Source organism: Anomaloglossus baeobatrachus, chromosome 9 (genome assembly GCF_048569485.1).
Source record: "Anomaloglossus baeobatrachus isolate aAnoBae1 chromosome 9, aAnoBae1.hap1, whole genome shotgun sequence".
NCBI lineage: Eukaryota > Metazoa > Chordata > Amphibia > Anura > Aromobatidae > Anomaloglossus > Anomaloglossus baeobatrachus.
In genome coordinates, this window is record NC_134361.1 from 161,354,380 (window position 1) to 161,366,488 (window position 12,109).

Consider the following 12,109-nt stretch of genomic DNA (forward strand, 5'->3'; position numbering starts at 1 on the left):
GGAATGAGTCAGCAGGTTTTTGCTACCGCATCTGAGAGCAGAGACCCTGAGCCCAATGATGTATCACTTAGTTTACTGAGTGCAGCAGTTGTGCCCCTGTCATAGTTCTTAGATGTAGCATGTAGCAGATCTGTGTGGATTGGATGGGTTGTTACTATCATCTTGTGATAAATTCATGTCAATAGCACCTTTAGAAATATATTTACTTAGAAAATTGGTGATGTGTGAAATACTTATTTCACCCTCTGTATGTTTGAGTGGATTTTTTGTGTATATGTATGTGGTTATGTGGGTAATTGAGTATATGCATGAGTATGAGTGTATGCATGTTTGTATATGTGTATGTGTGTGTATGTGTTTCTGTGGATATGTGTGTATATGTATGTGTATTTGAGTATTTACATGTTTGTGTATTTTTTGTGTGTATATATGTGTGCATGTGTTACTACAGTATGTTTCTGCATGTGTGTATATATGTTTGTGTATTTGAGTATGTACATGTGTATTTGTGTGTAGATTTTTGTGTGTGTGTGTATGTGTATATGTGTGGACGTGTGGGTATGTTCTATATCTGTGTATATACATGTACAGTACCGTATATGTAGCTAGGGAAAAACAAACATGTCAACAAAAAATATACAAAGAAAAAGGGGGGGATGAAGGAAAAAATGAGAGAAAAGGTTCAAGATACCCAATACAATGGTGATATGGCTACATAAATAATATAGAGGGTCCAGAGGGGAAAACTGACACATCAATTAGTCCCACTATCATTCATTATGCACCAGCATCTGCAGTATATACTGTATAACATAGATCACAATGGAAAGCAAAATATAAATTTGCTGCCAGCTCACCCATCTAAATAGTGCCCTTCTAGTAGAGTGCCCACCAACAGGAAAAGACCCGTTTCGCGTGGATTAGTTGTTGCTTCTTCAGGGAGGTTTTTGAACCAATAACTCCAAATTCCCCGTTTCCCTATTTATGCTTGGTTGGAGTGGTTTAACATGCTTCTAAAATTGATCAATTAACTATGAGTCTTAAGGAAATGTTTGTGTTACTAAATGTATATGTATCAGTATGTGTGTATGTGTATATATTTTGTGTGTATGTATGTGTATATGTGTGTGTATGTTTATGTGTGGATGTGTGATTATGTTTTTGTATGTGTGTGTATATTCATGTATATGTATCTGTACGTGTGTGTGTGTGTGTGTATATATGTGCATATGGGAGTGTATGTCTATGTGTGGATGTGTATGTTTTTGTATGTGTGTGTATATACATGTATATGTATCTGTATGTGTGCGTGTATGTATGTGTGTATGTGAAAATGTTTGCTCATCTCAATCAATCTCTTTCTTTAATGTTCCATTAGGAAAGAATGGGGCTTGGAACCTTTCCTTCCTCCATCCCTCTTACAGGTTTATAAAGAAAAATCACTCCGCAAAGCATTGGCTCAACATCTGAAAATTCACCAAAACCAATTATCTGGTAACAAGGTAAGGAATATAATGCAAAATCAATGTGTTAGAGTTTCACTGATGGACGTGTAACCGTTTACCTTCTCATTCACACAGATGTCTATCATTCAAGCCAAGCTGCGTTACCTACGTATTCTTAATGAGCTACCAACATTCGCCGGTGTCCTCTTCAACACAGTTGCCATGGTAACAAACAACCGCAAATATGTCACATGCGAACATATTGTATTGTCGTTTCTTTTAGTCTATATATTGTACCAACAAAAAATAATTAGTCCAACAAGAACATCTGTTAACATTTTGAGATAAAGAAGAGATTGTGTAACATGCTTAATGTTTCAAATAGTAGGAATTTGGCCCTAAACATCACAATGGCTACACTCTGATTCACTTTCATGGTGATGCTTTTTGATTACTTCTGTTGTCGCCACTCAGCATATGAGGTATAACACATTTTGTGTGCTCCTAATTAAATTATACAGACCACCTATGTACCTATGTAAAGGAGAAGCCCGCCCCCGAGACACTACTGTATAAGAAGTAGCTCTCTGTTTGTCTCAAAACAAATGCCTTGATTACATCATCCTCATTCACGTATATAAGAATTTCTTGGACATATATTGCAGCATCCTAATTGACTCAGCTTATCTCTTACATAGTGCTGGTATTAGCATACTAGTGCATCTCAATAAATTAAAATATCATCAAAAAGGTAATTTATTTCAGTAATTCAATACAAATAGGGTAACACATAAATATATAGTCATTTCACACAGAGGGATCTATTTCAAGTGTTTATTTCTGTTAATGTTGATGATTATGGCTTACAGCCAATGAAAACCCAAAATAAATTATCTCAGAAAATTAGAATAATTACCACAAAACACCTGCAAAGGCTTCCTAAGCATTTAAAATTGTCCATTAGTCTGGTTCAGTAGGTTACACAATCATGGGGAAGTCTGCTGACTTGACAGATGTCTAGAAGGCAGTCATTGACACACTCCACAAGGAGGAAAAGCCACAAAAGGTCATTACTAAAGAAGCTGGCTATTCACAGGGTGCTCTATCCAAGCATATTAATAGAAAGTTGAGTGGAAGGAAAAAGTGTGGTAGAAAAAAGTGCACAAGCAACCGGGATAACAACAGCATTGATAAGATTGTTAAGAAAAGGCCATTCAAAATTTTTTTTGGAGATTCACTAGGAGTGGACTGCTGCTGGAGTCAGTGCTTCTAGAACCAAAAGACACAGACATATCAGAACATGGGCTACAACTGTCACATTCCTTGTGTCAAGCCACTCATGACCAAAAGACAACGCCAGAAGCGTCTTACCTGGGCAAAGGAGAAAAAGATCCGGACTGGTGCTCAGTGGTCCAAGGTGTTGTTTTCAAATGAAAGTAAATATTGCATTTCATTTGGAAATCAAAGTCCCAGAGATCTGGAGGAAGAGTGGAGGGGCCACAGTCCAAGCTGCTTGAAATCTTGTGTGAAGTTTCTGTGGCGCCCTGGACAAGCCAGGGGCCACAGAGAACAACACCAACACACCCCACACTCCCGGTAGGCACATCAAAGTCAGACACAAAACCCTTGTTGCCTTCCTCCAGGGGCTGATGTTCACACCAGGGGGTGGAGCCAGGCAGTTGGTCTCCGCCCACCGAGGAGTTCGCAGTCCTGGAGGCGGGAAAACAGTCAGATTAGTTTTGGAGGGGAAAGTGGAAGGAAGCGAAGTAGCAGTCGAGCTGTCTGAAGTTGGTCCGGGTGTGTGGCCCGGACAGATCAGCAAGGTTGGCAAACGGTGGTGACCGTCTGCAGGAGTGGCCTATCGGAGTTTACCGCAAGGACCGTGGACGGGCGGTGGCCCGGCGGTACCGGACCGGTACACAAAGAGAAGTCAGCACCATCTGGCAGGGGCTTACGGACCCCGGCAAGGCTAGGAGTCGCCATGAATTTGCCAAATTCGTTAGCGAAGGGAACCTCCTGGGTTTCCCAGCAGCCAAGTCCCGACAGAAAGCAACAGTCCAACCAGGAGAGGGAGACACAGCCACCGCCAAGGCTACCGTTTCCCAGGGCCAGAGCCTGCGGGCAAAAGGGGCTCCTCCGGCCCATATCCAAACCGGGGAGCGGGTTACCGGTGGGAACCCATTGGAACCGTTACACTACTTAGGAGCAGGGAAAGGCAGTCACCATCAACCTGCCGGGAGAAACAACACCGCAGCCGTCTGTGGGACCCGTCCATCCAGCCATGTGTTTTACCGAGAACTGTGTCCTCATCATTGGCTGAGTGAGTACCACCGTGCCGTGCGGCACAGCGCTGCCCCTGCGACCCTGCACCTTGCCAGGCCCCGCAACCCGCCTGCCATCCATCCCTACCCCATCACCGGGCCCCGGGACAACCAACCCCCTACCCACGGAGGGGAGAACTAACATCAAAGCTGCTCCCTGTCACCGCTCCCGGGATCCCCGTCCAGAGCAGTGGTGGTGTCACCAATATCACCACAACCGTGGGTGGCGTCACGGACAATATCTAAAATCCCCACAATCAACCCCTTTTTCACTCACGGGCGAGGAACGCCGCTCGAGTCCCCGGGATCCGGCCCACCGCTCGAGCCACCACCAAGCCGCAGCAGCAGCAGTAGCCGTGCCGGACCCGAGCAGTGGGAGAGCGCAGCGCACCTCCTCTGTCCGCGACATTTCCACATTCAGTGATGGTTTGGGGAGCCATGTCATCTGCTGGTGTAGGTCTACGGTGTTTTGTCAAGACCAAAGTCAGTGCAGCCGTCTCCCAGAAAATTTTGTTCTCTGCCTACAAGCTTTTTGGAGATGGAAATTTCATTTTCCAGCAGGACTTGGCACCTGTCCATGTCGCGGGCGGAGGAGGGGACGCTGCGCTCTCCCACTGCTCGGGTCCGGCTGCCGCTGCTGCTGCGGCCTCTGCTGCTCGGTGGCTCGAGCGATGGGCCGGATCCCAGGGACTCGAGCGGCGCTCCTCGCCCGTGAGTGAAAAGGGGATTGGTTTTGGGGATTTATTGTCCGTGACGCCACCCACGGTTGTGGTGATTGTGTGGACACCACCGCTGCTCTGTATGGGGATCCCGGGAGCGGTGACAGGGAGCAGCAGAGTTGTTAGTTCTCTCCTCCGTGGGTAGGCGTTGGTTGTCCCGGGGCCCAGTGATGGGGTGGAGGATGAGGGATGGCAGGCCAGGTGCGGGGCCTGGTGAGGTGCAGGGTCGCGGGGGCAGCGCTGTGCCTCACGACACGGTGGTACTCACTCAGCCTGAGATGATGACACAGTTCTCGGTAAAACACACGGCTGGAAAGACGGTTCCCACGGACGGCTGCTATTGCTTTTCCCCGGTAGTTAACGGTGACTGTCTCTTTTCCTGCACCTAGTACTTCTGTTGGTAGCGATGGGTTCCCACCGGTAACCCGCTCCCCGACTTGGATATGGGCCGGAGGAGCCCCTCTTTGCCCGCAGGCGCTGGCCCTGAGAAACTGGTGCCTTGGCGGTGGCGGTGTCTCTCTCATACGGTTGGACTGTTGCCTTCAATCGGGACTTAGTTGTTTGGAGACCCGGAGGTCCCCTTCACTGACGGATTTGGCAAATTCACGGCGACTCCAAGCCTTGCCGGGATCCGAAAGGCCCCTGCCAATGGTGTTGGCTTCTCCTTGTATACCGCTCCGGTACCGCCGGGCCACCGCCCGTCCACGGTCCTTTCGGCAACCTCCGATCAGCCTCCACTGCAGATGGTCACCGCCATCTGCTAACCTTGCTGTCTCTGTCCGGGGCACACACCCGGACCAACTTCAGACTGCTCGACTGCCACTTTACTTCACCTCCTCCTAATTCCTCCTCACAACTCTCACTTTACTCCTCTCTCCTTCACTTCCCTAGCTTAACTACTGTTTTTCCCGCCTCCAGGACTGTGAACTCCTCGGTGGGCGGAGCCAACCACCTGGCCCACCCCCTGGTGTGGACATCAGCCCCTGGAGGAAGGCAACAAGGATTTCTGGTCTAGCTTTGGTGTACCTAACCGTGGTGTAGGGTGTGGTGATGTCATTACCTGTGACCCCTGGCTTGCCCAGGGCGTCATATCCACACTGCCAAAAGTACAATTGCCTGGTTTAATAATCACAGTGTCATTGTGCTTGATTGGCCAGCAAACTCGCTTGACCTAGTACCCCATAGAGAATCTATGGGGTATTGTCAAGAGGAAGATGAGACAACAGACCTAACAATGCAGATGAGCTGAAAGCTGCTATCAAAGCAACCTAAGCTTCCATAACACCTCAGCAGTGCCAGAGGCTGATCGCCTCCATGCCACGCCGCATTGATGCAGTAATTCATGCAAAAGGAGCCCCGACCAAGTATTGAGTGCATTTACTGTACAGACTTTTTAGCAGGTGCCAACATTTCTGAATGTAAAATTATTATTTCAGTTGGTCTTATATATTTCAATTTTCTGAAATAATGAATTTTTGGTTTTCATTGGCTGTAAGCCATAATCATCAACATTAACAGAAATAAACACTTGAAATAGATCCCTCTGTGTGTAATGACTCTATATAATATATGTGTTTCCCTTTTTGTATTGAATTACTGAAACAAAGTAAGTTTTTTATGATATCCTAATTTAATGAGATGCACCTGTATGTGTGTGTGTATATATATATATATATATATATATATATATACACTGGGTGCAGCCTTAGGCTATGTGCCCACAGGAGCTTGCTCCTGCGGATTTTGCCCCGGAAAACCTGCGGATTTATCTGGATTTTCTAGAAAAATCCGCAGGTTTTAGCAAGTACAGACACTCCCCATGTTACCCTATGGGACATGGGGAGTGCTGTGTCCATGCTGCGAAATGTGCGACTGCGGAATATGCTGCGGATGTCCGACAGCCGCACATAACTGCATGTCAATTATTCCTGCGGATTTACCTGCGGAAATCCCGGCGCTCCACTATGGAGATAGAGGCCGGGACTTCCGCAGGTAATTCACAGGAATGTCCGCAGGTTTACCGCACCTATTTTGCTGGAATCCCGCAGCTAAAAATAGCTGCGGATTCCGGCATGCAGCTGCGGGATATATCCGCAGGTGCGAGCTCCCGTGGGCACATAGCCTTATTAGGCAAGTTGTATTTTAGCGGATTTTCTTTATTATTGATAAACAACTATGTTCTCAATCAACTCAAAAGACTCAAGATTTGGCTATCTTAGGAGGATATCTGTTTGTGCAGGTAACTATTACTGTGCAGAATTATTAGGCAACTTAATAAAAACCAAATATATTCCCATCTCACTTGTTTATTTTCACCAGGTAAACCAATATAACTGCATAAAATTTAGAAATAAACATTTCTGACAAAAACAAAACCCAAAAAATTAGTGACCAATATAGCCACTTTTCTTTGTTATGACACAACAGCCTACCATCCATAGATTCTGTCAGTTGCTTGATCTGTTTACGATCAACATTGCGTGCAGCAGCCATCACAGCCTCCCCGACACTGTTCCGAGAGGTGTACTGTTTTCCCTCCCTGTAGATCTTACATTTCATGAGGGACCACAGGTTCTCTATGGGGTTCAGATCAGGTGATCAAGGGGGGCATGTCATTATTTTTTCATCTTTTAGACCTTTACTGGCCAGCCACGCTGTGGAGTACTTGGATGCATGTGATAGAACATTGTCCTGCATGAAAATCATGTTTTTTTTTAACAATACCGACTTCTTCCTGTACAACTGCTTGAAGAAGTTGTCTTCCAGAAACTGGCAGTAGATCTAGGAGTTGAGCTTCACTCCATCCTCAACCCGAAAAGGTCCCACAAGTTATTTTTTGATGATACCAGCACATACCAGTACCCGACCTCCACCTTGCTGACATCTGAGTTGGAGTGGAGCTCTCTGCCCTTTACTGATCCATCTGGCCCATCAAGAGTCACTCTCATTTCATCAGTCAATAAAACCTTTGAAAAATCATTCTTAAGATCAGGGGTCTCAAACACCTTGGCCTGCAGGCTGCATGCGGCCCCTGAGGCTGCTTGTTACGGCCTGCAGACCCTGTTACAATCGCAGCTCTATGCTGAGGGTCGGCGCCGGCAGGAACTTTACTGCATTTGAATCCATTTTCGGTGCCGCGCAAGGATCTGTCAGTTCTATCCCGGTTGCTGCTGCTGCCTGCCAATCAGATGCAAGTGTCGCGGGCGGAGGAGACGCGCTCACTACGCTTGGGTCCAGGGCTTCTGCTGCTGCTGCTCGGTGGCTCGAGCGGTGGGCCGGACCCGGGGACTCGAGCAGCGCTCCTTTCCCGTGAGTGAAAAAGGATGGTTTGTTTGGGGAGATAGTTCGTGACGCCACCCACGGGACGTGGTGATGATGGCACAACCGCTGCTGGTGACGGGGATCCCGGGAGCGATGGTAGGGAGCAGCTAGGATGTTGTTCCCTCCGTGAGTAGGGGTTGTTGTTCCCGGGGCCCGGTGGCGATGCGGGGAGGCTGGATAGCTGGGGTGCAGGGTTGCAGGGGCAGCGCGGCGCGGTGCCGGATGGCACTGTTGTACTCATTCAGACAGAAAGTCACAAAGTCTCTGGTAAACCAAACTGCCGGATGGACGGGTCCCGCAGCCGGCTGCAGTGTCTTTGCTCTCCCCGGAGAGGTGATGGTGGCTGTCTTTCCCTGCACCTGTGTAGACTGTGTTGACTCCGATGGTTTCCCAACGGTAGTCCGCTCCCCGGCGTATAGGTACCGTAGGAGCCCTTTTGCCCGCAGGCGCTGGCCCTTGGATCTCTAGCCTGTGGCGGTTGCTGTATATCCTCACGGTGTGGACTGGTGCCTTCTAGCGGGACTTGGGTGTTAGGAAACCCCTGGGGTTCCGGTCACTCTCGGATTTGACCTTTGTCGGCGGCTCCAAGCCTAGTCGGGGTCCGATGGCCCTGCCTGTATGCTTAACTTCACTCCGCTCCCTGGTTCGGTACTGGTGGGCCACCGCCCAACCCAGGTCCTACGGTTCCACATAGATCTGCTAACTCCTGCAGACGGCCACCACCGTCTGCCGACCTTGCTGTCAGTGCCTGGGCTCCTACCTAGGCACACGCAGATGTTTTACTCCTCTTACTTTCACCTCCAAAACTAATCTGACTCCTTTTCCCGCCTCCAAGCCTGTGAACTCCTCGGTCGGCGGGGCCAACCGCCTGGCTCCACCCCACCTGGTGTGGATATCAGCCCCTGGAGGGAGGCAACAAGGGTTTTCGTTTGACTGGTGTAACTATCCAGGGAAGGGGGTGTGTGTGGTGTTATGTCTGTGACTACCTGGCTAGTCCAGGGCGTCACACAAGGAGGTGACGTCACACAGCAACGTCACTTCCTTGCATCTGATTGGCAGGCAGCAGCCATTGGTCCAGACACAGCTCCTCTGCGCGGCACCGCAAATGGATTCAAATGCAGTGAAGTTCCTGCCGGCACCGGTCCTCAGCATAGATCCGCGATCGTCACGGGCCGCAACAAGCAGGTAAGGTACGTGCTCAAGGTCAGGACCTGCTGCGTCCTGGACACAGCGGGTCCTGATCGGCGGGGCCGCAAGTCTCCTCCTTAGGAGACCGCAGCTGCCCGTGCCCGCGATCAGGGTTCGGGTCGCTGCAGTCTCCTCACTGTATTCTCCCTAGGGAAGACGCTTCCGACTCCGCAGCATAAATTCACATGCTGCGGCCTCTGGAAGCCGCACCGCAGTTCCGTTGTCACTGCGGGCTGTACACGCACAGTGGGCATGGGGTTTTTAGAAATCCCATCCACTCTGCTTGTACTGTATATTGCAGGCATCCAAAACTCTGCAAGTACTGATCGTGGGCACGCAGGGAACGGAGGAAAGGTGAGGAGATTTTTTTTTTTGTTTGCGTATTACTACAGGGATGGGCAGAATACTACAGAGATGGGCAGAATACTACAGGGATGGGCAGAATACTACAGGGATGGGCAGAATACTACAGGGATGGGCAGAATACTACAGGGATGGCCACAATACTACAGGGATGGGCAGAATACTTCAGGGATGGGCAGAATACTACAGGGATGGCCACAATACTACAGGGATGGGCAGAATACTACAGGGATTGGCAGAATACTACAGGGATGGACTGAATACCACAGGAATGGGCAGAATACTACAGGGATGGCCACAATACTACAGGGATGGCCACAATACTACAGGGATGGCCACAATACTACAGGGATGGGCTGAATACTACAGGGATGGGCTGAATACTACAGGGATGGGCAGAATACTACAGGGATGGGCAGAATACTACAGGGATGGTTACAATACTACAGGGATGGCCACAATACTACAGGGATGGCCACAATACTACAGGGATGGGCAGAATACTACAGGGATGGGCAGAATACTACAGGGATGGCCAGAATACTACAGGGAAGGGCAGAATACTACAGGGATGGCCACAATACTACAGGGATGGGCAGAATACTACAGGGATGGCCACAATACTACAGGGATGGGCAGAATACTACAGGGATTCTCTGAATACTACAGGGATAGCCACAATACTACAGGGATGGGCAGAATACTACAGGGATGCTCTGAATACTACAGGAATGGCCACAATACTACAGGGATGGGCTGAATACTACAGGGATGGCTACAATACTATAGGGATGGGCAAAAAATTACAGGGATGGCCACAATACTACAGGGATGGACAGAATACTACAGAGATGGGCAGAATACTACAGGGATGGCCACAAAACTATAGGGATGGGCAGAATACTACAGGGACGGCTATAATACTATAGGGATGGGCAGAATACTACAGTGATGGCCACAATACCACAGGGATGGCCACAATACTACAGGGATGGCCACAATACTACAGGGATGGGCAGAATACTACAGGGATGGCCACAATACTACGGGGATGGGCAGAATACTACAGAGCACAATACTACAAGGATGGGCACAATACTACAAGGATGTGCACAATACTACAAGGATGGGCACAATTTCACAAGGATGTGCACAATACTACAAGGATGGGCACAATATTACTGGGCACAATACTACAAGGATGGGCACAATACTACATGGATTGGAACAATATTACTGGGCACAATACTACAGGGCACAAGGATGGGCACTATACTACTGGGCACATACAACAAGGATGGGCAGAATACTACTGGGCACAATACCACAAGGATGAGCACCTTACTACAGGGCACACGGATGTGGACATTAATGCAGCATGGACACATTACTACAAGATGTTGGCTAAGATTACTATATGATGCTGCTAATTGTAAAACAATTACAAGAAGGTGATAAAATGTAAAAAAAAAAATCATAATAAAGCATGACTTTTTTTTTACATTAAAAATGCTTTTCTGTATATAAACTTAACAAAAAAAAAGTACACGTTTGTTATAATAAGCAAGCGAAAAATGTTTTATAAAGTGATCCAAGATGTATAGAAAAAAAACATGGATTCATTAAAAATGTTCACTTTGTCCTGCAAATAATGCGGCCCCCCTCAATTTTTTTTTCTATATGCGGCCCATGCACCCAGCTGAGTTTGAGACCCCTGCTTAAGATATTTCTTGGCCCAGTCTTGACGTTTTATCTTATGTTTCTTGTTCAAAGGTGGTAGTTTTTCAGCCTTTCTTACCTTGTGCTTTTTGATACTCCAGTAACGTTGCAGCTCTGAAATATGGCCAAACTGGTGGCAAATGGCATCTTGGCAGCTTCACGCTTGATTTTCCTCAATTCATGGGCAGTTATTTTGCTCCTTTTTTACCTAACATGCTTCTTGCGACCCTGTTGGCTATTTGCCATGAAAGGCTTGATTGTTCGGTGATGACACTTCAAACGTTTGGCAATTTCAAGATTGCTGCATCCCTCTGCAAGACATCTCACAATTTTGGACTTTTCAGAGCCCGTCAAATCTCTCTTCTGCCCCATTTTGCCAAAGGAAATGAAGTTGCCCAATAAGTATGCACCACTTATATAGGGTGTTGATGTCATTACACCACACCCCTCCTCATTAAAGAGATGCACATTACCTTATCTACTTAATTGGTAGTTGGCTCTCAAGCCTATACATCTTAGAGTAGGACAACATGTATAAAAAGTACAGGAAAACAGGAGAATCCAGAGTAGTAAATAGTGCAAATTGTAACAATATTCATTAATATGCAAATAGACAGAAAACACACCGAAGGGACAAAAATGGGCAATGTAAAATACCATTAAAAATACCACACATGAAGGGGATAAGACCCTAAAATGGAACAGGGGAGTGGCTGTGTGGATGCACCCTATAGAGAACCTGGATTAGTATGAAAACAGACAAATGCTGTATGCAAGGTACTACAAGTCACAGTAAAAAGAAGTTATAATTCAGAACACTGAGCCATGATGGAAATATCATAAATTCCTAGTATTGTAGTCAATACAATGCAGGTATAGAAGCAAAGACCAGGTCACTAAAGAAATTGTAATTACTACGTGCAGGTACCACAAGTCCCAGGAAGGGAATCCCCCATGGATAAAAGCCCCCTAATCATCCTCCGAGTTTTGTTACAGACAAAGAGATGGATATGTGTCTCTTATCTAAAACAAA

At 47.3% G+C, this 12,109-nt stretch overlaps 1 protein-coding gene across 1 annotated transcript in view; it reads left to right on the forward strand.

Moving 5' to 3' along the window:
* FRMPD3 (FERM and PDZ domain containing 3) overlaps nt 1-12,109 on the forward strand; it is a 492,671-nt gene that overhangs the window by 378,953 nt on the left and 101,609 nt on the right. Inside the window, exons 12-13 of the mRNA XM_075324032.1 lie at nt 1,379-1,502; nt 1,581-1,670. Coding sequence (XP_075180147.1) covers nt 1,379-1,502; nt 1,581-1,670 — 214 coding nt within the window. The remainder of the gene's footprint in view (nt 1-1,378; nt 1,503-1,580; nt 1,671-12,109) is intronic.